Source organism: Acipenser ruthenus, chromosome 21 (genome assembly GCF_902713425.1).
Source record: "Acipenser ruthenus chromosome 21, fAciRut3.2 maternal haplotype, whole genome shotgun sequence".
Lineage (NCBI taxonomy): Eukaryota > Metazoa > Chordata > Actinopteri > Acipenseriformes > Acipenseridae > Acipenser > Acipenser ruthenus.
This window is the reverse complement of record NC_081209.1, coordinates 969,856-994,118: the sequence shown is the minus strand read 5'-3', so window position 1 is coordinate 994,118 and position 24,263 is coordinate 969,856. Positions and strand designations below refer to the sequence as shown.

General features: G+C 41.9%; 2 protein-coding genes across 2 annotated transcripts; one reads left to right on the top strand and one right to left on the bottom strand.

Moving 5' to 3' along the window:
* Positions 1–934: 934 nt before the first annotated feature.
* On the bottom strand, positions 935–19,968 carry LOC117428370 (thioredoxin reductase 2, mitochondrial-like). Its single transcript, XM_058994165.1, has 17 exons — positions 19,846–19,968; positions 19,363–19,428; positions 19,093–19,149; positions 18,796–18,940; positions 18,101–18,175; positions 16,835–16,913; positions 16,000–16,062; positions 15,687–15,757; positions 12,809–12,828; positions 12,143–12,234; positions 10,732–10,906; positions 6,346–6,482; positions 4,637–4,732; positions 4,145–4,237; positions 3,307–3,378; positions 3,122–3,219; positions 935–2,900 (listed from the first exon to the last, which is right to left on the bottom strand). The coding sequence occupies exons 1-17, from the start codon at positions 19,922–19,924 to the stop codon at positions 2,777–2,779; spliced, it is 1,542 nt and encodes a 513-aa protein (XP_058850148.1). The 5' UTR covers positions 19,925–19,968; the 3' UTR covers positions 935–2,776.
* Positions 19,969–20,702: 734 nt separating this feature from the next.
* On the top strand, positions 20,703–23,905 carry LOC117428389 (catechol O-methyltransferase-like). Its single transcript, XM_034047324.3, has 5 exons — positions 20,703–20,989; positions 21,516–21,845; positions 22,038–22,231; positions 22,891–23,022; positions 23,604–23,905. The coding sequence occupies exons 2-5, from the start codon at positions 21,572–21,574 to the stop codon at positions 23,781–23,783; spliced, it is 780 nt and encodes a 259-aa protein (XP_033903215.1). The 5' UTR covers positions 20,703–20,989; positions 21,516–21,571; the 3' UTR covers positions 23,784–23,905.
* Positions 23,906–24,263: the final 358 nt, after the last annotated feature.

Sequence of the window (24,263 nt, the reverse complement as noted above, 5' to 3'; positions counted from 1 at the left end):
GTTTTAATCAGAACACAAATATTATGATTATTCCACTGTTGATTCAGCGAGCTGGCAAGGCTGAGTCTTTCGGGTCCTCAGGGCTGGAGATCAGACTGCTGCGTAGCAGTTTTCTCCCTTTCCAGGGTTTAAAACAAGCCTGATTAGCCAGTGTGGGTAACTAACTCACGCGTGTCTGATTGAACTCGCTGCAAAACCACGAATGGATCAAACTGCCATGCAACGGGAGTCTTATTTCCATCCTTGGTCCTTGTCAGCACTGATGTTAAAAAGCCACAGTTTTTATATTAAATTTATTTCCAAGGATGAGGACGCAAAAGCCGTCTTTTCCCTCTAAACTCAAGTATGCATTCCTTGGGATTCTCTTGAATTATCGAGCTATTCTGCTAATGCATGTGCTCATAAAATGGCATTCTCAACAACAGAATCAATACCAGTTGGGAACTGTATCACTTAATTATTACTATTATTATTATAATTATATTAACAAGGAACATACATCATTTGAACCATCACATAAGCGGGATAAGACATTTCATGATTTAAAAGTTGTTTTTGTGAAGAAGACCAATCACTTCTGAAAGGGGGGTGGCTTCTCAAAGCCATTCCCTTCACATTGTTGTTGACATGTTGTTTTCAGACTGTAGAAACGCACACTATAAAGTTACCAACCCAGAAATAAACAGCTCAGACTCTTAACTTTGGGGCTTGTGAATTCTTTTAAGAAATGCAAATGCCTGGAAAAACAAAAAAAAGAGCCAATGACAATTTGTAGTGGATAGCTTTGATAATCTAACCCAGGATGCGTTGATGGTTTGTTTCTTTCTTTTAAAATAGTGGATATTTGTGTGCTCTAACAAAAACAAAAAAACATTCTTCTGTTTTCAAGCTGTATGGAGCAAAAGTATTGGAAGGAAGACAAAAAAAAGCACGCTTTCTGTGAAAGATAGATTTTTATTGAATTTTTAATTACCAAAGAAATATATATTACAATACATCTGAAAGACAAACATTCATTTCAATGCATTTGGCTGGGGTGCTCGTTGTCATCAGACCTGTCCAGCCCAGTTTGGGTTGAAGCACAAGTCGTCACTGGCCAGCACCCCTGTCATTACCCTGACCTGTACAACACTACTGAGCAGTACCTGAACCATGGTCAAAGCACTCACTCCTCTACAAACATCGAGTACAGGAAGGATCTGCGTGCGACTTTACTTATACACTGCTTGTGCTACATCTCTGCCACGATGAGGACGGCTTGTGTACAAACGATACATTGTTTCCATCCCCGCAGCCTTACAGTCCTTTCATAACAAAGTGCGCATGATAAACAAGCTCAGGAGGTCTGGGTTATTCTGTCATCACTCCATCCCTGAATAAAGCAAACAAGAGCCGCTGGACTGGGAGGAGAGAAGGGGAAAGATTTGTGACTCCAGCCAAAGGTACAAATAAAGTAGGTAGCAAACCCTCCAAAGCTTTTCTCACTGTTCCTGACTGGATCATTAATCAGTGAGCTTAGATCAGAGTGCATAAATAGAAACAGGCATTTCCTTCCCAGTTTGAACATTTTCCTAAGTCAGTTTTGACCCCTGAGAAACCAATTTGTTTTATTTATTCATTTAAAATCACATAATTTAAAACAATGCAATTTATCATATCTTGAGTAAAGCAGAGTGCACAGACATGGCATTTTTCTTTATTGGTACAAATTAAATTTCCATATATATATATATATATATATATATATGTGTGTGTGTGTGTGTGTGTGTGTGTTCCACAGTATTTTTGTATGTATTTTCAGTCCTGAAACATCTATTTTAACAAACTGACCTTGATTATTATTATTATTATTATTAGGCTACTCAATACTTAAAATATCCACTATTTTTCTGGTTGCCAAAACAAACTGAACTAAACGGACATGACATGCTGACTGATGTGATCATCAAAGCAATACAGTTTTTGTATTTTGAATTTTGTTTTGTTGAGAGAATGCTGGCAACCCCATCAGAAGGAGACGATCATTATTTGCAATAATGTTCACTTCCTCCTGCTCACTTTTCATTAAAACAAACCAGTCCTGGAGAAGCGGTTCATCAGTAATGAAGTGTGGAATCTCAAGTTTAATTAGTCCTTCTTTTAAAGGACCGGGCCATATGAATCTGCAGAACTTCCTGTTGAAATGCCCAGTTAAATCTTTTTAAAGTAAAGACAGATCGAATGGGACTCTCGTTTCTTAACGGTCAGTACCTTACAGGCATCTATTATGTGCAAACCAGGAGAGGAACATGCTTGGCAACACTCCCACCTTCTGGTTGGGAAATGGAATACTTTTTAGAAGAACCCACAGATTAGTTTAGGCAGCTTGCAGAATATTAGATGAGAACCGTGCAGTGGTGAGCTTTATATGCTATATATTTCAAACCTTTGCATTTATATCAGTGCACAATTCTCTTTTCTTTTCTAAAACTGTAGTTATTAACAGTTTCAGAACGCATTAGAAGCAGAAAACCATGACTGTGGGTCTACTCAGTAAGCTTGTGTTGTGCCTCTGTAAAATGAAGTTCAATGCCATTTTGGAGATTACTTGTCTTGTACCCTGGGTCTAACATCTGTAAACAGCACAGACACTGTGGCGCTGTAGAGAAATGCAGAGCCAGTATTCTGAAAAGCTGAAACTACCTGAAGCGGCTGTCTTGTTTTAGTGTGAACTCCCTCCCAGTTGTCAGTCCGGGCATCTCTTGTGAGCTCTTGGGTTCAGGGACAGGGCTTACCCTCAGCACCCTGTGACAGTGGGGTCTAGGCCAGAGCGCTTGGTGATGTTTAACTTGATTATTTCTTCAGCACTGGTAGGGTGGATGCCCACGGTTGCCATCAGTTGGGTATAGGTGGCACCACACCTGCAACAGGAAAAGGCATGACAGCATCTGTACACATCTCTGCATCATCAGTATGATATACCACAGCCGTCTGTGTCGGTACTTGACTTGCCCCAGTTTTGTGGAACTGAAAGTTTGGAATTTGGGAATGGCTGCGATTGTGATAATGCTTACTCTGTACAGAGGGGTTAAGCAGCAGAGCTCTATAAAGCCTGAAGGAAGCGGCGGTTTGTTTCTCTTACTTTATCGCAAGGGCAAATCCCTGAGTGACTTCCCCAGCGTTTGGTCCAGTGAAATGGAACCCAAGGATTCGCTGAGCCCCCTCCCGCAAACAGACCATCTACAACATAAAGGAAAGAAAGTTAAGAGGGAAGCACTCCAGCCAGAGACAGAAGGGGTTACACACAGTGCAGAAGCGAATCCTCACCTTGATGTAGCACTGACTGGCATCCCGTTCTGCTACTGTGAACTCTAACGGTTTGTAAAACGCATGAAAAACCTGAGAAACGAGAAGAGAAAATAACACTACCAGTAATTCTAAAGCCCATGCTAAATGAAATAGCACATATGATTTATGATACATGTGCCTTTGGTAATGACGAGAGTTGGGAGGCTCAGTGGTGGAGTCTCTCCTTGCCAGGTGAGGTAAAGGGACATCGTTTCCTGCTGCTGCTTTTCTTTTACTGAAAAGGCCTGTAGTTACAAGGTCTAGGCCTGGGCGCACAGTATCGTTCATGATCAGAAACCTGCTTAGCCATGAAAACTGCTACCCTCTATTGGGTGCGTGTGGTCACATGCAGCGCGGCTCCATCATCCCTCCTGCTCAGACGTCAATCACCTTGATGAGTCACAACGGAATTCTAAAGTGTTTTCAATCTGCTCTCCACAGGTGTTGCAGCCACCCACACAAAAGGATACTGTTAGCACAGAGATGGGGGAGTAACAGCAGAGAACTGACACTGTTAATAAAGAAACAGAACCTCAGCAACTCAACTGGTGCAATCCCAATCCAGTGCAGTAACCTAAAAGCTAAACGTTTCATTACTGGAGAAAACACACAACAAGAAGAATAGCAAAACTACTGAATACAGTGTATGTCAGGGACTGGGGCCATTCCAAGATAATAGTATGCTTGTTGCACTGATGAGTCTTCCAAAGCAGGCTAGAAGAGCAAGCGCAGGTTTTGTGTGGTTACTGGCGGCTACCAAATACAAAACTGACAGAGTTTGTGTACGATCCCTGGGCTCCCAGTCTCCCAGCTCTACCTCAATGCCGTCCTCTCCGTGCATTCTGACTGCCTCCTCTTCAGACAGCCCCACGCTGCCGTACTCCAGGGGGGTGAACACTGTGGTGGGGACCTGGAATACAGGCACTGAAACTAAATCCAGACTCCGGTGGTCTAGATGCACAGGCGTGTCATTTATTGGTATAATAATCAGAATCCCACCCCCCTCCCCACATGCCTTAGACATAACACTTTTATTAACACTGCTACAATATTTAACAATATAAGGCATGTCTTCTTGTTTGCATATTGGAAGACGCTATTAAATGGCAAGGATTCTTTTACTGAAAAAAAAAAAGTGTGTATTATTTTAAGTTCCTAGTTCTTGACACGTCCCTTTATGTCCACCTAGTGGTTTTTAATAAACGTAACATTAAAACGCTTTTAAAGTTAAACCCTGCACAATAAGGAGCCCTTTAACTGAGCAATTAAAAGCACACGGCAGGTGAGCATTTATAGTGTTTTTACTCACACAGTCGTAGTCCATCAGTTCAGAGGATTTGCCGAAGAGCCGACGAGCCAGGAGTTTGCCTGCTTGGATAGCTGTGGGGGTCAATTCAGGACGCCCCTAAAATTACAAGAACCACAAAATCACTTCAATTAAAACAGCAAAGCAAAAATATGCAGGACAACTAATAACACCACTTACTTAAAAAAAAACTCAGACCTAGTTACTGAATGTTATCTACCACACAGTATGTCTTTACCCAAGGTCTCTGAACTGGCTGACTGTCTGGAATTCTTCTAGATATAAACTGAACCCAAGGTTAAAGTCTGAGCTTCAGTTTTAATGCAGCTATTAAGTAAGTACTGCAGGTTGATTGCTGTGGCTAACACTACAGCCAGATATACATCAGCTTGTTTGCTTTGGCTTCTCCAGTTGAGGCTCTTGAAACAAATGTGAACACATTAAGATTAACCGGACAGACTCACATTTACCTTCCTCCACATGATTCTACCACATTTTAAATGACCCTGAACTCTGATGGAGTTTTTGCATACACCAATGATGCTAACTGAAGCTGGTTTGATTTTAGTGTATACAGCGCAAGGAATGATGAATATTCAAACTGAATTTCAGTATGAAAAAGCAATTAACACGTCAAATAGCATGAAAATGTTGGCTCACGTTGACCGCAACAGGTTTTGTTTTCAAGCTCTGTGCAGAACAGCACTCCTCGTTCTTTTCATGGAGGAATGGTTTTGGTGACAGCATGGCACGTAGTCGCTCAGAGGAGAGGGCAGCAGGGGAAACGTACTACATCAGATCAGAGAATAATCGCTTCTTCAGGGAATTATTTTGTTTAAAAAGTTGCTTCCATTGTTTTGAACAGAAAGGCTTTGTACTCAGTGCTAGGCAACAAGTCAAAATACAAGATATCATGAAAAGAAAAGGATTTGGGCTTCCTGAGATCTGACTGTAACACAACTTTTCTGACATGTTATGAAGGATATTACAAACGTATTTTTTCTTTTAAAAATAACTTGCACTGGCTGGACTACAATACAAATAGGGGAACTGCGTTTTGTCGGCTAATTAATCATTTAAAATATAAATACGAGGGTAGCCATCTGTCAAGTACAATTATCAAATAAGTGACGTATCAACAAGCACATTCAGTGAGAGCAGAGTCCTCAGCAGTGGAAACAGTTCAGTGTTTTCCGTGCCACCCAAGTCTGATCATTAACATGCATCTCTTGCTCACATTTCCCCAGGTGCTCTTCAAGCGTTTATCATACTTTGATTGTTTCAGAAGGAATGCTTCTGTTGAATACGAAATCTCAAAGTATTTAAATTGCAAAGAGTCATTCTCACTTCTCATCTGTCAAGAGAGCTGCTATCTTCTCACGCATCTGTATTTCAGGAGTCAAACACAGCTGGCAGGATTTCAAACGAGACAGAACATTTAGACCGCAGTTCGCGTTTACAGTTTTGCGAACCTGTCATTTCCGACGTTCCATTTGGCTCATTTTTTTGTTTTCTTAAAAAGCGGTCCTTTGCATTTCAAAACTGCAATGGCACAGCCTACAGAAAGACACTGTGCAGACGGGGCCCATGCAAGCTTCCTCTCAATCCAGCCCACTTGGCTGCTGAGACCTACAAGCTCGTTTCACTGTTCTTCCGGGACACACTCCCTGCAGCACACCTCACTCCTCAAGTGCACAGTGATCAGGACTCACCTCTGCGATATCTCCGATAGCGTAGATGTGAGGAACGGACGTTGCTTCGTCGGCAGAGACGATAATCTTCCCAGTTTCTCTGTTCATTTTCACTCCCACTTTTTCCAGATTGAGGGCTCTCGTTTCTGGGGTCCTGCCTGAAAATGTACAATTAAATGAATTAATACACATCCACATCACTTGTTAAACTTTTTTTTTTTTTTTTTTTTAAATCGACAGGCTAATTAGGTACATGTTATAGATTTGTTTTTCAGTCATTTTGTAAGTATAAATCTGTTTCTCTTTTGTTTCAGTTCTCTTCTATTTAGCTCAGGTAATTAAAACGTGCACAAAACGATTATTTAATAAACAGAGATTTACAAAGCATACGTAATTTAACTGAAAATAACTCCCTCATATTTAATTCATATACCCAGTGCACTTACTACAGTATAATCAATTCACGATTTAAATTACATTAGCCAGGATGCTGAAACAGCATTTAAAATAGAAGAAATGAAAACATGTAACCTAGAACAGTCCTAGATGGGACTATATAGAAGCTGTGGGTCTATGCTGGGTCACTGAACTGAAATGTTCTGTACGTTAGGAAATGGAACTGCATAAGCACTGTTAAAATCTGTTCAAGTGTAAGTGCTGTTTGAATGTGTTTAAGAGCCGGGCTGAAGAAATGGGAGCTCAGACAGGGCTTCTCACATGCAAACCCCTTGGGAAATCTTCACGTTGGGCATCTGAGAGGTTTGCTTCATTTGTTACTGTATTGCATTAGATCACCACTATAGGACACCAGCCTCATTTCAATATTTGCTCATAACAAACTCAATTTAAAAGTACACTGTACGGTAGCAAACATTTTCAAATTTTCCCGACTCCTGAATTTCCAGATACAACATATTTTATGTTAACACAGACTTAAGGAGCTCGGAAACAAAGTAAAGCCTGTCTTTTCAACACAGATCTCATTATCAGTAAACATTTATATGAATCATTCCACTGTGCAGCTACCATCTGCTCCCAGCGTGTCACGTCACGATGCCTGTGGGAGCCTTTCTGTGGATACATTTTCATCTGCCTCTACCGTACTTCCTCTGGGGGGGCTGGGTGAAGCTGTCGACACAAGACGATCTGTCTGTCTGTCTGTCTGTCTCCCTCTCCTGTTGGGCTTGCAGGAGATTTCAGTCTACTGTTACTCTTCTCCCCCCCCCTCTAAAATATCTATCTAAACCCCCCTCCTCAAGCCCCTTTGCAGCACAGCCACTGATGCTATCGTGCTCCAAAAATAATAAAACGAGGGGACCTTATCTTGGCTGAGCCATGAAACAACTTCCTCCTGATGTGTGTGTGTTTGGATTGTGAGAGCTGGACACTTTGCACATGGAGTGTTCATTTAGATTGGAATGGGGAGGGGGGTGGGTACTTGCTCTTGCACATGAGATTGGAATGGGGCAGGGGTGGGTACTTGTACTTGCACATGGAGTGTTCATTTAGATTGGAATGGGGTACTTGCTCTTGCACATGGAGTGTTCATTTAGATTGGAATGGGGTACTTGCTCTTGCACATGGAGTGTTCATTTAGATTGGAATGGGGTACTTGCTCTTGCACATGGAGTGTTCATTTGGATTGGAATGGGGAGGGGAAGTGGTACTTGCTCTTGCACATGGAGTGTTCATTTAGATTGGAATGGGGCAGGGGTGGGTACTTGCTCTTGCACATGGAGTGTTCAGTTAGATTTGAATGGGGCAGGGGTGGGTACTTGCTCTTGCACATGGAGTGTTCATTTGGATTGGAATGGGGAGGGGGAGGGGAAGGGGTACTTGCTCTTGCACATGGAGTGTTCATTTAAATTGGAATGGGGCAGGGGTGGGTACTTGCTCTTGTTCCTGTAGCACAGATACATACTGATTATGCGTGGACTGTATGAAACAGGTGTAAAATAAATGCAAAATATTAACCAAGTAAAGGAAATGCAAGTGTTTCAAATGTACTGCTACGATGTTGTAACACTCCACAATGAGATCATTTCTTCAAAACATACCTAAGGCGGTTACTTCAAATTGTCATTATTAAGCTAAGTCTTTGTCAGAATGTTCTGCTTAATCCTCAGTCCTCGCAATACAATACTTTACTTTCTAAAGAGGCGCAATACAAATCTATTTGCGCAAACTGCTCTGCAGACTTAAACCATTCCTGTCTGCTCGCTATGACAAAACCCAGAGGCATGCAGTAAATCAGCCCCTTGGGTTTTTAAGCGTTGCGTACAGACCGCGAGCGACTACATAAAAGGCATCAAAACACAAATAATTAACAGCCGGTTATTGTGAAGCTGGTTCAAGTTTCAGTTTGATATCTTCCTGTCATATGGTTAAGAGATCAGCTTGGAGCTGGCAGTCTATTGTAACCTGCACACCCTTCCTTAAAGCTGCTGGTGTTACCAGCTAACTGAGGAGGGTTAGTATGGGCCGTTTTCAATCCAAGATGATACTGACTGACTGACCGACCTATGCAGTACTGTACACAGGCGAGTCGGTCAGATATTGATCTTGTTCAGTCATCGCCGACATACTCGGTGTTTTGCATGCCAAGGTGTATTTGCAACAACGCTGCCCATTAGTTAACTTTGTAGGCTACCCAATAGCTATCCAATAACATATACTTGATTTAATAAGCTTTTGGTCTTCTCACATTTTCACCCCCACTCCAACCAAAAACGAAATAATATATATATATATTTTTTTCATAAAATTGTGCATCTGGTCCTATTTTTTTTTTTTTTAAATACACATAGTTCATTTTATCAGTGTGCAATTTCTCTTTGCCACTTCTGCTTCCACTGGCAGCATCCTTGGAAACGGGGCGTTAGTGCCAGCTGGATACACCCTGAACAAATAAATAAATACAACAATCTTCCTCGTAGACTAAGCAATCCTGCCTGTGGGACTGGGAAGAGCGGGGGGGAGAAGATGGTGGGGATTCTGGTCAGCATTTTAATTGGGAGACCTGGCAGACAGGAAATCCTCAATACTGCTCCGTTTCCTAACCTATTATCCAAGGGACCCGACGTGGGCGAGCTGGTGTAAAGAGAAATAATGAATCAGAACCCAACACGCCAATCAGCCATTGGGAATGCACCCCTGGCGGTGGAGAATGAATTCCAGGGTGAATATAAGAGAGGATTCCAGACTGCCCTGGATACTGCTGCTATTGTGAAACAGCAGCCCACTTTTCATCAAATCAACGTGAAATACAAAAGTACAAAGGCTGCTTAATCATAACAAGCATTCAGCTGTACGCTTCGAGGAAGAAACCGTCTTTCAGCGCTCTGGCTCGAACCAGATTAAAAGAGAGAGGAAAGGGAATAGAATGATTCACTTCAACCCCACGCAACTCTCCACTGAACTATACATTTACATTCCAGTCTACGATCCGCAGTAAGAAAACACAATGCGAGCACAGAACACTTCTTTATCAAATAACCAGTCAATGCTTAACATAATCTTTAGACTTAATGAAACTATGAAATCCCTTTGCTGTTACACTGCTCCAATACACCTAGAGGTACGCGCATGACTTACAGAATCTCAAACGTATGAGTGAATGAACTGCGTCTGCAGAAACTCTACAGTATTACTTGCACAGAGCCAGAGTGTGAGTCCAGCTAGCACCATGCGAGTACAGCAGTCAAGGATGAACGGCAAGACTGACACGCCAACAAACATTTCACTTCAAGCCCCTATATCGAAGTTACAAACAAAGAAACACAGGCATTGATTTGTTCCAAAAAGCGAAAGGCAGATTTAGAAATTCAAACACTTTTAAAATGCTTTTGACACGCACAAAAAAAAAGCGGCATGTCTTTGTTCCTTTAAAAATCAGGACATCAAAACAGAACAAAAGCAACATTGGCAATACAAAGTGAAAAAAAAACAAAAAAAAAAAGAAAGGAGCGATTGAAATCCTCATTTCCGCTGCTGGAGCCTTCTTCAGGAAATCCACACAGAGAGAACAAAAGAGGGAATTCAGCATCCCGCTGCACTGGCACTTCCTGATGGAGAAAGCCTGCTCTCCAGCATGTCAATTTCAAACTTCCCTTTTTATTTCCATCATGTCATTTTACTGCCTTGTTTTTGATTTTGATATTTGTTCTCCCTGCTGACGAAGCAGTGTCCCAGAAAAGTATTGTGGGATGCCAGTGATGTGTGAAGTGAATTCGCCCCTCCACGCTGCACCTGACTCCATGAGCAGTGACCATACTGCAGCAGTGCTTCACCACTAATCTTACCTACAAATGAGCTTTCGCTCATGTGTCACGATACGTGGCTCTATTACGCTGCGATACAGAAAGTCACGACTCGCTGGTAAAACGGTTTAGTGCACATCGTCCTTACCTACTGCCCACAGCACTGTATCAAAGGTATCCTGGTCCTCTTTACCAGAGTCCAGGTCTGTCCAGGAGACCAGCAGGCGCCCCGTCTCCAGCTTTTCAACTTTGGAAGGGCTGCATTTCCAGTGGAACTTGGTACCATAAGACCCCATGTAATCCGTCACTAGGCAGGCAATTTGCTGCAAGAGATACAAGACCAAAATTAGCAGAGTTAACACATACTTCAGGGTTCAAGCTCCAAATTATTACATTGTGACAACTTACCCATAACTGACCTGGGCACTATCATCAATTCTAATCAGCACAAGAAAAACAAACACATTTGATAAACAGAAATCATTGCAAGGCTTGTAAGCAGGGTACCAAACACCCAAACCCACCACACAGCCCCGGGCAGTTAAACATTGGGGTTTGTGAAGAAAGCCCCTGCTGCGGCAATACTGCCAGGCTCAGACAAAAGATCAAGTTAAAGCCCTTTTGTAGAAACCAATTATAAGATTGCATTAGGTGTAAAACTTGCTATTGCAGTTCTTGGGTCTTGCAGGGCAGAATTCTTAGTGACTTTGACTAGAGACTAAGTGCTAATTGTACTTGAGCCCTTGCTTCTGTCTTGTGAAACAGGCTGGCTGAGTGTGTTTCCTATAGTTTGAAAGCAACTCATTCTCATGGTGGAGAGACGGAGCTGTGATCTGAGCCTGCCCAGCAGCATAATGTCAGTGTCACCCATCTCAAGCATGCAATGGAGACCATTACTCTATAAATATACACCAAGTAACCTGCTACCTCTCCCTGGAGCTGGAAAAGGAACCACTAAATCAGCCAAAAACATACCGTTTCAGAAGCGTGCAGAGACAGCATTCACTATGAGTAGATAATGGATCGGTTTCTTAGAGCAGTGTTTCTCAACCCCGGTCCACGGGGACCCTTGTGTGTTCTGGTTTTCATTTTCAACTGAGCTCTCAATTACTTAACTAAACCCTTAATTGAACCAACAATTAGCTTAAATAAGGCTTCTTAATTGTTTTCAGCTCTTAAAGAGTTGGAGATTAAGTTAATTGTAAAATTGTGCAAGTAACTTAAAATCTGCAACTTATTAGGAGCTGAGAACGATTAAAAAGGTCTAATTAAGCAAATTATTAGTTCAATTAAGGGTTTAGTTAAGTAACTGAGAGCTCAGTTTTAACAAAAACCAGAAGGCACAGGGGTCCCTGTGGACTGGGGTTGAGAACCACTGCCTTAGAGGATACTGAAATTACAGCTACTAGGAGCCTGAGGAGCTGTAGGCTAATTACACACACACACACACACACACACTTGCGTGATATTCACTGCACACTACAGTGGGAATCCCAACCAGGATCTCTACACACAGGGTGAGGTTTGACACAGAAGTTGTTTAATAATGAAAGAAACACCTGATCGAATCCTCGCAGTGGAATGCTCCTCACCATCACCGAGGTGTCCAAACCGATGCCTGTGAGAAAGCCAGCGCACTCAAGGGCAACATCTTGCAAACCGGCACGTCAAGGAAGAGAGCGAGTTGCAATACCTTTATTATTATTACTGTACGCTTACAATATGACTTTCCAGGCTTACTAACTACAGCATTCCAGCAAGAGGGAGCGGAACTAGACATAGTAAAGAAAAACAGGAGTCAAATAACTGGGCACTCTAAATGAAACAAAAAATAAATACAAAATAGGAGCATCTACAAAACAAGAACTGTACTCGGGTATTTGAAGCCCATACTAAGGATCCCTTTAAGCCACGTGTGCGGGTCCTGGAGACCCTTACAACACTGATCTTGTGATACTACCTTTCTCAATGCAGGCTCGGATGCAACCAGAGCCGGTCAGTGCTGCAGGTTGACAAGAGGAAAGGAAGAATTCTCTCCTTCAGGGCAAACCACCCCTTTGAAATCTCCCCAGCTGCTCTGATAATTCAGTGAGTGAAAACTCACCCAGTCCTCCGAGAGGGTTAAAAACTAAAACCAACGACCAAGACAGGATCAGAGTCACAGTTTTCCCATGCAGATGGGACCAAACGCAAGTATATGTACTGCAGCATGTTTTTAAGGATACAGCTGGCACCAACAACCAACCTAAAGAGAAGAGAAATAAAAGAAAAAATAAATAAAATAAATACATACAATATAGTTGTGTCTGTTGAACTAGCAAAACTTAATATCTGGAAAAATTATCTGCAAATGAAACTTGCACAACTTTTGTAGGAAAACAGTTAAAAAAACTTAAAAAAACAACCACAAAATGTTTGATTGGGAACATTACCACAACAAAAACCTGTGTGTCATTTTAGCTTGTCCTTTAGAGGGTAACTGTACTGTACATTGATTTTGTTTCTATATACAGCCTAAATAGAGCACATCTCCTGCCACATGATCCCTGCAACAAAATGCTCCCTTGTAAATGATACAGAATTGCCCTTTTCATTCACAGCGAAAGGAAAGACTAGAGCAGGAGATGTGTGTGTGTGTGTGTGTGTGTGTGTGTGTGTGGCCTCGGTAAATCATTCCTTTAATCCATCTGAAAGATAAGGTGCTGCTAGGATACATCATTGTAATGTCACTGCTAATCCCTGCAGCTGCTAAACGCTATATCCCAGTCTCAATGCACGGTACATATCGCAGGCCAAGACCAGCCTTTCCAGCTCCTTTCCCTCCAGCAGGGAATGCTGCTGCACTTCAGCTTTCCCTTCAGTTCACCTTGACAGGTAAGTGCCGTGCAGTCATTCACTCGAACAAAGCAGGCACATTTCATACAAGCACCCCCAGCTTGCAACTAATGTACAGCTGTACTTAACATCTACTGTCAGCGGGATTAGGGGATTAGGGGATTAGACAGGGCGGGAGGGCGTGGACTTTTAGCTACTTTTGAGCACTGTACACTATTTATATAGACACAGCCAGGCTTACGAATAGAAACTGGTTTTGTTAAAAAAAAAACAAAAAAAACAGGGATCTGTAAATCTGTTCCCAGGCAGAGTGGCTACAACTAACAAAATCTTTCTGCACTTCAAAAAACAGTTTTCATTACAGTACATCAGGCAAGCCACCATCCATTACATGTTCGATAAAAAATAAAATAAAACATGCTGCAGTTAACAGAACAGAACAGTTGATAAAACAGGGACCTGGTCCACTCCCTGTTATCAGAGAGGGCTCACATATTCCACATGGGTCAGGGACAGCTACAACGTGCAGAGGATTTGGTTCTCGAGTACTTAATGAATTTCGCATCTCCTCCAGCCCTAGCGAATGTTATCTGGTACACAGGGAGCTGTGATGACAGCCCAGACACTGAAACTCCCTCAGTCCCAGTTTCCAGAGGGAGCTCAGTATGCAGGACTGTGCCCTCCTGTTTGGCTGACCCTGATCGGTGCCTCCAGACTCATTAATGGCACTTTCCACAGATCCTCTCTGGCACCGAGTGAACAAGCACAGCAACGCTACTGTAGCCCCCGCAGGCTTTATTTAGACTAAGACTCAGGAATGTGACGGGTAAACATTATACTCCCTTAATACACTGTTACAACTTGCACTCAAAGTCCAGTGGACAAAAGAGGTCTTGGAAAAGGACACATTTCACAGTTATAAATCTTGCAAGCATGAGCTTTATTTTTTTTAGCCATTACCTTTAAAACCAGAATTAACACATACTATGTTTTGAGTTCATTTAATATGAATATCTGTTCTCAACTCTGCAATAAGTGTTACTTTTAAAATAATTTATTTGAGATCCCGTTGAACTGGTTTTCAATTCTATTCTGCAGTGAACCAATCAATATGGAAACACAGAATATATTTAGCAATATGGAAGAAGAAATGATCTTGTTAGGACAGACAAAGCATTCGGGAGACTGACAAATGGTTTGCATTTTTGGCAAGAAAGAACAAACCAATTTGTTCTGTTCAGTAGTTTGTTTTTTCAATTATTTCTCCTAGCTGCAAGCTACAGAGGTCTGGCTCATCAAGTCAAAGTAACCAGGAGGAGGCTCCAACAGGTTCATTTATGTAAAGGGTTGACAAGACTCCCTCTAACTGTTGTGGACGGGGTTGTTTTTGTCAGATAGATTTATTACTGGTCATGCTTTTGTTAAGAAGTGAATGATAACGACGGGACAGACAGAAACAGCCTGTTTTTAATGGGTTAAAACAGACCACAACCCTCCAGTTGTATGGAGAACCCTTACTGAAGCACTGACGAGTAAATGCACTGCGGGCTGTGCAGTATTCCAGCACTGACTTAACTGTTAAGGTAGCTGAACCCCCAGCTCTCAGTCTGTGGGCTGCTCCCACCTCAGCACACACTCTGAAAGAATTCCTGCACTGCTCAGACTCAGGTGTGCGGTGAAGTGGCTCCGCCCCGGAGTTACAGATCACTCTCTTGGGTGTGCAGCAGTTTTAAATTGCTGCAGGGGATATTAGTAAGGATGCTTGGAAGCCAGCTTGTCAAACTCTCCATCAGCTGCTATCCATCCAGTACCATCTATGTCAAAGACAGCAGATTTGAAAAAATAAATAAAATAAAATGATGGACAAGTCCTAATAATCTATTACACTACAACCTCTAGCCAAAAAAAAAAAAAAAAAAGTTAGTGCTGCAAGAATAATGAATATATACTGCCGCCAAGTGGTCAGCTCTGAGCTACAGCAATCAATGCACCATATACTGCAGCATCTGCATTTCTGTAAGCAGCAGTTACTGTGCTGCGATGCAACACTATCAAACAGCTTCATCAGCCCTGCATTCACTGCCTACACAATGCAAGCCAAGCTGAAAAATAAACAGTGATTATACCTTATACAGGACGCCTACAACGTTTCTGTTCACTGGGTATGTGATGTTATTGTATACCCACTTACCAATGAAGTGGTCATATTCACTTTTCAAAAGAAAATATGCACATGTCAGATTGCATTGGAGCAAAGTCTTTACTCACGTTTTTCCAGGTGATTCTTTCAACCAGAAAATGTCATCGCTTGAAATTCCGTATTCCAATGATCCAGGAATCTGGAACGCACATTCAAACAATGGGGTCTAGTGTCTGACTCACTGTCTGCAGGGTGCTTTGAATAATACTCAGTATTAGGAAAACTTCCTTCATATTTTACTTAGAAGAAATGTATTCATTCATTTGTAAGGCAATTGTCAGAATGCATTGAAGGTCACCCTTTATAAAATGGAAATGTGTGTACAGTATGGAACGTATTGTTATCACAGTTAAACAAGAGAGGGCTTTGCTGGAGACTCACATGTGTGGGGTACTTTGGCCGTCCTCCAGTTGCAATCACAATATTCCCAGCAGTAAAGACAGACTGCAGATAAACATACCAGCCGTGTTAATTTAATTCACTGAGCACAGTGAAAACAAACACACGAAAAAAAAAAAAAAAAAAACTGCACAGAACAGACATCACACCATCTGATTCAATTATACCGATTCAATATACTGAGCAAAGTCAATACCGAGATGTAACCCTTCTAAAGAAACCACTGTAATTTAAATTCAGTTTACATTTAATGAGCAATACACTGGGTCAGCTTGGGGTAGCCTGCTTCTCAACTCCAAATGACACATGCTGAAAATATAAAAGTTGCAGCTAAATGAACATTATGTTGGTTAATTGCTTGGGTACTGTAGGCTTCCAAAAGCCTATCCTGTAGTGCACCACTGTAAACACTCTACAAATGATTGCATGCAAAGGGATTCAGATGCGGATCTCATTCCACCGGTTCCTAAACACTACTATTCTATTATTACTTTGGCTCACTGATGTTTGACTGTACATTTTCCTGTATAGATTTGACAGCAGAAGCATCAAAATCTGGTACGGAATACACTTACAGCAGTATCACCCGACAACACTCAAACATTACATATTAAAGGAATGGATACCATGGTGTCAGGTAGGCTTCTGAATTCAATGAGCCCTCTGGTGTTTTCGTTTTTTTTTGTTTTTTGTTTTTTTTTTATTTTAAATACAGTACTGCAGGACGATGTGAGGTAACAGGTGTCTGGAGAACGGAGAGTCTGATTTAAAAACAGATTCACAGATTTGTCAGGGCAGTATTGGATATCCTTCTTACCTCTTTGCCAGTTTTTGACACTGCCCTGACAGTGTGTCCATCCATCAGGCTGCCTTTGAGGTTCAAATACTTTACTTTTCTGTAAAAAACAAAAAAACAAAAAAAACAATTATATAAACACAATACCGTGTTTCCCTAGACTTTGCTTTTAACACCCAATTTCACCTAGCAGAAGTCTCTCGCACAAATAAAAGGTTGATTAAAAAGTTGGGGAGTGAAAACCTGTTGTGTGATCTGTCACTGGAATAACCCATAGCTGCAGGAAACTTTATTACGCTTCAGTAAAGATGCCTGACATTAACAGTACTGACATTCTTCCTTTCTCATTACCTCAAATAATATACAGGACAATAGCTTTGACATAACAGTTCTTAGTGTAGCTACATTTACATGGTTCCTGTAGATACTGTACTTGCTATTTCAGCACCTGTTTACCCTGCAGCAATTCAGTTTGCTTCCAGTAAAGTGCTCACTGTAGGATCTGATCATCCCGTTGCACTGACAGGTTTTTCCCTATTGTGTACAGGTTCTACACAATAAAGAATGAAAGACGATACTGATCTACATGCAAACACAAAACTGGAGAGAGAGAGAGAGAGAGAGAGAAAGAGTGAGAGAGCGGTGCTCTTGTTATGGATCAAAACTGTTTTAAAATCAAAATGCTGCAGACAAAAACTCCCAGTAGACATTACTAGAAGAAGGAAAAACATTTTGTTTTGCACACAGTTACACTACAGTTCATAAAGGCTATATGGTATGTTTGAAAGTGCTGCGGTCAGTTATTTAACCTATACATACAGTAAGCAACACATTATTCAGTTGTTTCCACCAAGATCAAATCCTTTTTTATAATGGCGTGTGCATGTACAGTATAATGCAGAATTTTTTTCGGCACTATAAAAACAACTTCAGTACTCCCTCGTTTTTCCGCTACCTGACTTAAATCACAGAATTAATTCATTCAATATTGAAACTCTGAATTAACGAAGGACCCTAATACTGTACTGTACTGCCAACACTGCTAAACCGCAAATCAACCCCATTTGTTAATTATACAATTTTGGTACAGCATGGCAAACTGTGCTTTGTTATTACCGAGATTAGATAGATAGACAGATAGATAGACAGACAGATAGACAGATAGATAGATAGACAGATAGATAGATAGACAGATAGATAGATAGATAGATAGATATTATTTGACCCACAAGACTGGGATGCAGAGCCTCCTGAACAGGTGGTTGACTGAGCAGATCTCACACTCACTTGTCCTGCAGCTGGACTCTGTGCCCCCAGTTCAGGGACCTGATGTAGTCCTGAACGGCTGGTGCCATGGTCAACCTGAAATTCAATAAAAATGACCAGTCATGTCCTGTTTGACCAACGTAGTCTAGCCCAAAGCTGGAACACTGAGTTCAAGTCTTTGCTCTGTAACTGTAAATCTGTGCAGACACAAGATGTCGAATCTCATCTGACCTAACCTTAGTATTGTAACGTTACTGCATGATACTGCACAGTGAATCAAACAAACACCCTTTTGCTGCTGCTCCATTTTCACTCCATCGTGTTGCAATAAGTCTCCAGCAGATGGTGCTAAGAAAGCTACCTTGGACAGGAGGCCTCCAGTGATCTGCACTGCAGAAATCGACTGCCTCTGCAGCTGGAAGAAGTCAAGTTAATGGAGGAACAGCACAGTAGTTGTCTGCATTTTTTTTAGCCCATTGATGAAGTTCATGGACTGCATCTTAACTGTGTGTTAGTTTTACAACTGAGAAATTCCAACTAAATAATTACTGTTATCTTTAAGAAGTAATAATAATAATAACAATAATAATAATGATGCTTGTGCAAGAACAACTACTCCTGACTGTCTTTGCTCTTTTGTTTTGTTACTTGTTTCCCGGTGTTTGTGTCGATTCGAGGGGGCACACCGAACTCCTATGCCATGACTGGAGTCTCACCAGTCGTGGGTGATTGGGCTGGGTATCCTCCAGCCATACTTCTGGGCATCTTTAACAGCACCTCCGAGAAGAGCAGCCTGGTGCATCAGTTTCTTGGGAATGCAGCCCACATTCACACAGGTTCCACCGAGGCCCCACTTGGTACCTAGATTGAAAAGTTAACATGCAGAATGAACACCAGTTGTCACTTCAAAGAACCATCATAAAAGCACCCCATACTATGCTGTAGGGTTCATCACTTCAAAGAACCATCATAAAAGCACCCCATACTATGCTGTAGGGTTCATTGCTGTATACCTTTAGGGGAAGATTCCACATAATCTAACACAGCGACTTTCTTTCCGAACTGAGCAGCTGAAAAACAGAACATCACACAGAAAAGTACATTAGAAATACAAAACGTCAGTTACGTTTTTTTCTCTTCTGTGTGACTTAATAAACTAAACAGATCAAACCGCTGTGCATTGGGAGTCTTATCTCCATCCCTTGCTACTGTCTTGTGGGCGAGTGGCAAAACAGAGCAGGTTTCAGTGAAGACAAGGTTGAAGTTTAAAACCAGTGACTTACCTTCTTTTGAACAAGCCAGGCCGCCTGATCCTCCACCGATAACCAAAAGATCATAGTCATGTTTATCTGAACAAAATAAAAAATACAGTACAGAAGCAGTATGCATCTCCAATGTATGTCCTGATCACTTTACAACTATTATGATTATTATGATTATTATATTACTCGGTAAATGCGACTTTGCTACGTGGACACTTGCCATATCCCTACTATTATTGTACTGTCCCTTTACCATATTAAACAGCACTAAACTGTAGAAGGTACATTTTTAAAATGATGCTACAAAGGACTTCGAACATTTAAATATCGCACTGTAATACAGAGACTAACAAATAATAACTAACTGGAACTATAGAGCCACGGTTCACATTACCATTGGAATGCACTGCAGATCTCTGAAATCAGTACAACGCCGTCGTGTAACTGTAACGACCTTACATTTACAGAAACATGTGATGCACTCCTTACACACCGAGACATTACCTGACAGCTGTCTTCTGACTGCATTTTGAAAGAACACTGCCGGTTTTAACCGGTGTCTCCATTTACAGAGGGCAGCCATACTGTTTATTAAGCAACAGGACCCCGCTGGGTAAGCTGTCTGCCGCGGTGCCTGAAAATTAAGCAACCAGAAAAATAACTTGTGTAACTGTGAACAATGCAATTAACCTGGAGTGTCCGCTAAATCGTTATTACCGAATTTACTACCACATGCCTGTTAAATATATAACCCCAAACGCGTGTGATGTATGTATTATAGATGCATTATACTGCAATATATAGTTAATATATAGCATGGTCAGATAACGATACAATCCCATGTTTTTTGTAAGGGTCAGCAAGGGTACAGTGAAATGTACTGTATGTATAGTGAAATGTACTGGTATTCTGTAAGCATGGTATTTATACATCAACCTCATTGCCAGCTTGTTATGGTAGTTGGCCAGAGTAGCAATGTAAGGCTTTTCACACTAAAGCTTTGTCTTCATTGTGGCCTCAGTGAAGAATAAAGTGTAGGGCTGTCCATAGTACACTGTACGGCTCTCTGAGATGTAGAACGCGGCTCTTTTGATCGCATTTTAAAATGTGTCGCCTCTGGAGGAAATACAGTCTTACACAAAATGTTTAGCAAAAAAAAAAAAAATAAATAAACACGGAAGCAGTAACTCCGTTTTTATCTAATTTGCTGCTTCTTAGTCTCCTTTTTTAATTTGAGTAAACTAAATGATTCAGTTTTTGTTTATTGATGTTCCAGTTACGTTGCCACTAGTTGTCAGCATTGCTCTTTTAGCGACAGCTCTAAAAGCATGAGGTCAAATCTAAAGGCACCTGTGTGTGTTTTGCCAATTTTTTTTTTAAAAGAACTGAAAGAATCGGTTCAGAACAGCTGCTGCTACTGAGCAGAACTGAGCTGATTACACATAGTTTGGTCTTGATAGTCTCTGTGTGTGTTGGGATCGGAGTGGAGAAACCTGTCAGACACACCCTCTTCGAAGCCAAAAAGTGAAAGTGAAAACCCTGACTGACTGCTAACTCACCTCGTTCCAACGAGAACACAGACTGCAATCCGGGCAAACGAGAACACGGACTGTAATCCGGGCAAACGAGAACACGGGCACAAGCAAAGGTAAACTGCGCTTTTCTGCAGCTTTCACACTCGACCGAGTTTTGTACAGTTGCATTTAAACTACAGTTAGAATTGAACTTGCAGCGTTCAGCTTCATTCTAACTAAAACAGAACGCCCGAATCTGTCTTATCTTGAATTTCAAAGTCTAGTTTTGCAACAACAACAAAGAGAGCGAATATAATGGGACAGCAGAAAATGTCTGTGTTGAACTATGGTGACCATCCCATAATTAATGTAAACAAGCAGTGGATGTGTCGACTTGAAACTCTTAAAACAAGCGGGGTGTCTTCTACTTGTGAGAAGTTCACGTCGTGTTTCAGAAGTTACCCAGTGTTTACAATTCTGTTAGGGACTGAACTCGTTTAGTGAAATCGTTTTTGAGGTTCATTTTTCTAACGTGTTATTTTCTTCTGTTTGAGAGGTGCAAGTTGAATAATAGGGTTTAGGATACATGTACTGAATTTCCTATATTTAAAAAAAAACCCACATGCAATCGTGCCACCTTCTATCTTGTTTGTTTTAAAGATCTGCAATAGGAACAGTTTTCCTCAAAACGTGCCTCGGTTTTAAAAGCATTTCTGATGGAGTTCCTCACAGTCCTCTCAGCCGGACTCGCTGGCCTGGTACTGCTCGCGATCGTGGCTCTGGTTAAGCACCACGGAGGCGCCTACCTGGCGTGGCACGTTTACCTTCAGGGCTACATGAAGAGCCTCTTCAGCAGCAGAAGCAAGGAGCAGAGGATCCTGGATTTTGTGCTGAAGCATGCTGTGCCAGGGGACCCCACCAGTGTGCTGAATGCCATTGACAAATACTGCAGTCAGCAGGAGTGGGCCATGAACGTCGGGGATGAGAAAGGTGTGTGGTGTGGTGCTCTCAGACAGCTGCAGTTGCTGACCTTATACTCCCAGCAAGTCCATTCGTGCCTTGTGTTACATCTGGGGTTACCATATAACTCCATAAGGCCACTGTGATTGAGTGTGTTTAACTCTGACATGGAAAGTCAGGTCATTGTGGTGAGTGTGTTTAACTCTGCCATGCCTTCCCCAGGTTTAATCCTGGACAGAGTCTTGCAGGAAGCTAGCCCCTCCCTCGTGCTGGAGCTGGGCACCTACTGCGGGTACTCTGCTGTCAGAATGGCTCGTCTGCTCAAACAGGGCGCTCAGATCCTCACTGTGGAGTTCAACAGAGACAATGCAGATATTGCACGCCAGGTTCTGGAGTTTGCCGGGGTGAAGGATAAGGTAACTAGTACAGTACTTTCTTAAAGTTATACCTTTCTCATTGAGTGTTTAGAAGTTATAGTATACTTAGTAAGTGAGAATTACTGAGGATTATTAGAAGCATGTTAATACTGGAGAACCTTTTAATTTTACTGTATTGCTTCGCCATGTTTTTTTATCAATGATGTCATCCGTTTGCTATATATATATATATAGATAGATATAGATATATATATATATATAGAGAGAGAGAGAGAGAGAGATAGATAGATAGATAGATATAATACATACCAGTAGACTAATATTTATGAAATCCAGCCTCCAGAAATATGAATCGTTTGTAAAGTTGTTTAACTGTAGATTATAAGAATCTAGTCGGGTGCTGTGTGATGTACAAGCTGATTTTCACCTGCTTCACTTACTGACTGCTGTGGATGTGCGCTTGTGTCGTACAGCACACTATACTGATCGCTTCTACAGCTGAGGGAACACAGACAGTTTTTCAGGAACAGTGGCTTGAAACCTGGTTGCTTTGCTGTATGGAACCCTGTCTCCCCTGGTGTGCCGTGCAGTGGCCTGAAACCTAGTCTCCTGAAACCCAGTTCCAAGCCACAGAGTGGCTCCGTGTTCCCTCGGTTTAACAGCTCCTCTGAGCGCGCTGCCTCCTTCACTCCCTGTAGGTGCAGATTCTCGAGGGCTCCTCCTCCGAGGTGATCCGGCAGCTGCAGAAGAAGCACGCGGTGGACACTGTGGATTTCATCTTCATCGACCACTGGAAGGACCGCTACCTCCCTGACACCAAGCTTATGGAGGTGAGCTATATGACTACTCTGTATACCTCCGGGACCCGTACTTCATCTACTGGATTCCATGTGAATGTGGTATTCATCCTTTACCCCTGTGCTTTTACATCCAGTGATAACCTCTTAATACACCACAAGACAAATTGCTTCCCCTTGCTCTCTGTCATATTACTTCTGTGTGAAAGGCCTTTTTTTTTGAAGCAGGTCAGTTCTTTAGCGTGACAGCCTGGTGGTATTGTGCTACGCTGCCTGCAGCTCTTACTGTACATCTTCATTCATCTTTCAGAATATACATGGAGCTGGAATAGAGGGAAGGACCAACAGTTCAGCCTCCTGCACAGCTTTATTCTTTCAATGCAGGGTCACGGATCCCACTGCATTCCCCTTAAATACTTTACTGCATGCTTGACATAGCCTAGAGGCCAGTAGATCAGGTGTAATTTACAAAGCGCTTACAAGGCAATGTATTTCAATTCTTGTAGTAACTACACAAAATAACTGCTTCTCTTACCCTTTTCTGCCAGTGTTTCAAATACCCACAAGAAAACTGTGTGCATTCTAATTAACAATGCTCCCCTCCTCCCCCACAGGAGCTGGGTTTGCTGAGAAAGGGAACAGTCATACTGGCAGACAACGTCATCTTCCCTGGAGCCCCGGACTTCCTGCAGTACGTCCGCAGCAGCCCCAAGTACGACTGCACCTACTACCCCTCTCATCTGGAGTACCTGGACGCCGAGGACGGGCTAGAGAAGGCTGTGTACAAGGGCTAGACCGTCCGTGTGACCGGGCTCACGTCACATTCATGATCCAGCTCAAAACCTTTTCACTGTTGCCAGCCACGAATGACACCTCTTTACAAAGACAGTTTAATAAAGCATTACTAAAGCTCTAATGCCAGGTTGGAATCAGTTTTTTCAAAAGGTTAAGACCTGATCTCTCGTGTAGCAAAAGCATTTGACAGAACACATCTTCATGATTTTCAAATACGTTCTAGTCCTAAACACATTTCAGATCCAGGGCTCACGTAGATTTTAAATGCAAATATAAAGAGTGTAATAAATAGTGAGATGTGTGGATCTAGCACTGCAGTGTTTCATTGACCTTTACCATTTATACAGGGGAATACAAAGTTGGTTTACATCTTTGCATTGCAGTTGTGGGAAACCATCGCTGCAGATCAATGCAACTTAGCTGGTGGAGACAACAAAGAATGGGGAGGAAAATTCAAGGTCACAGCAGCCCCTGGAGTG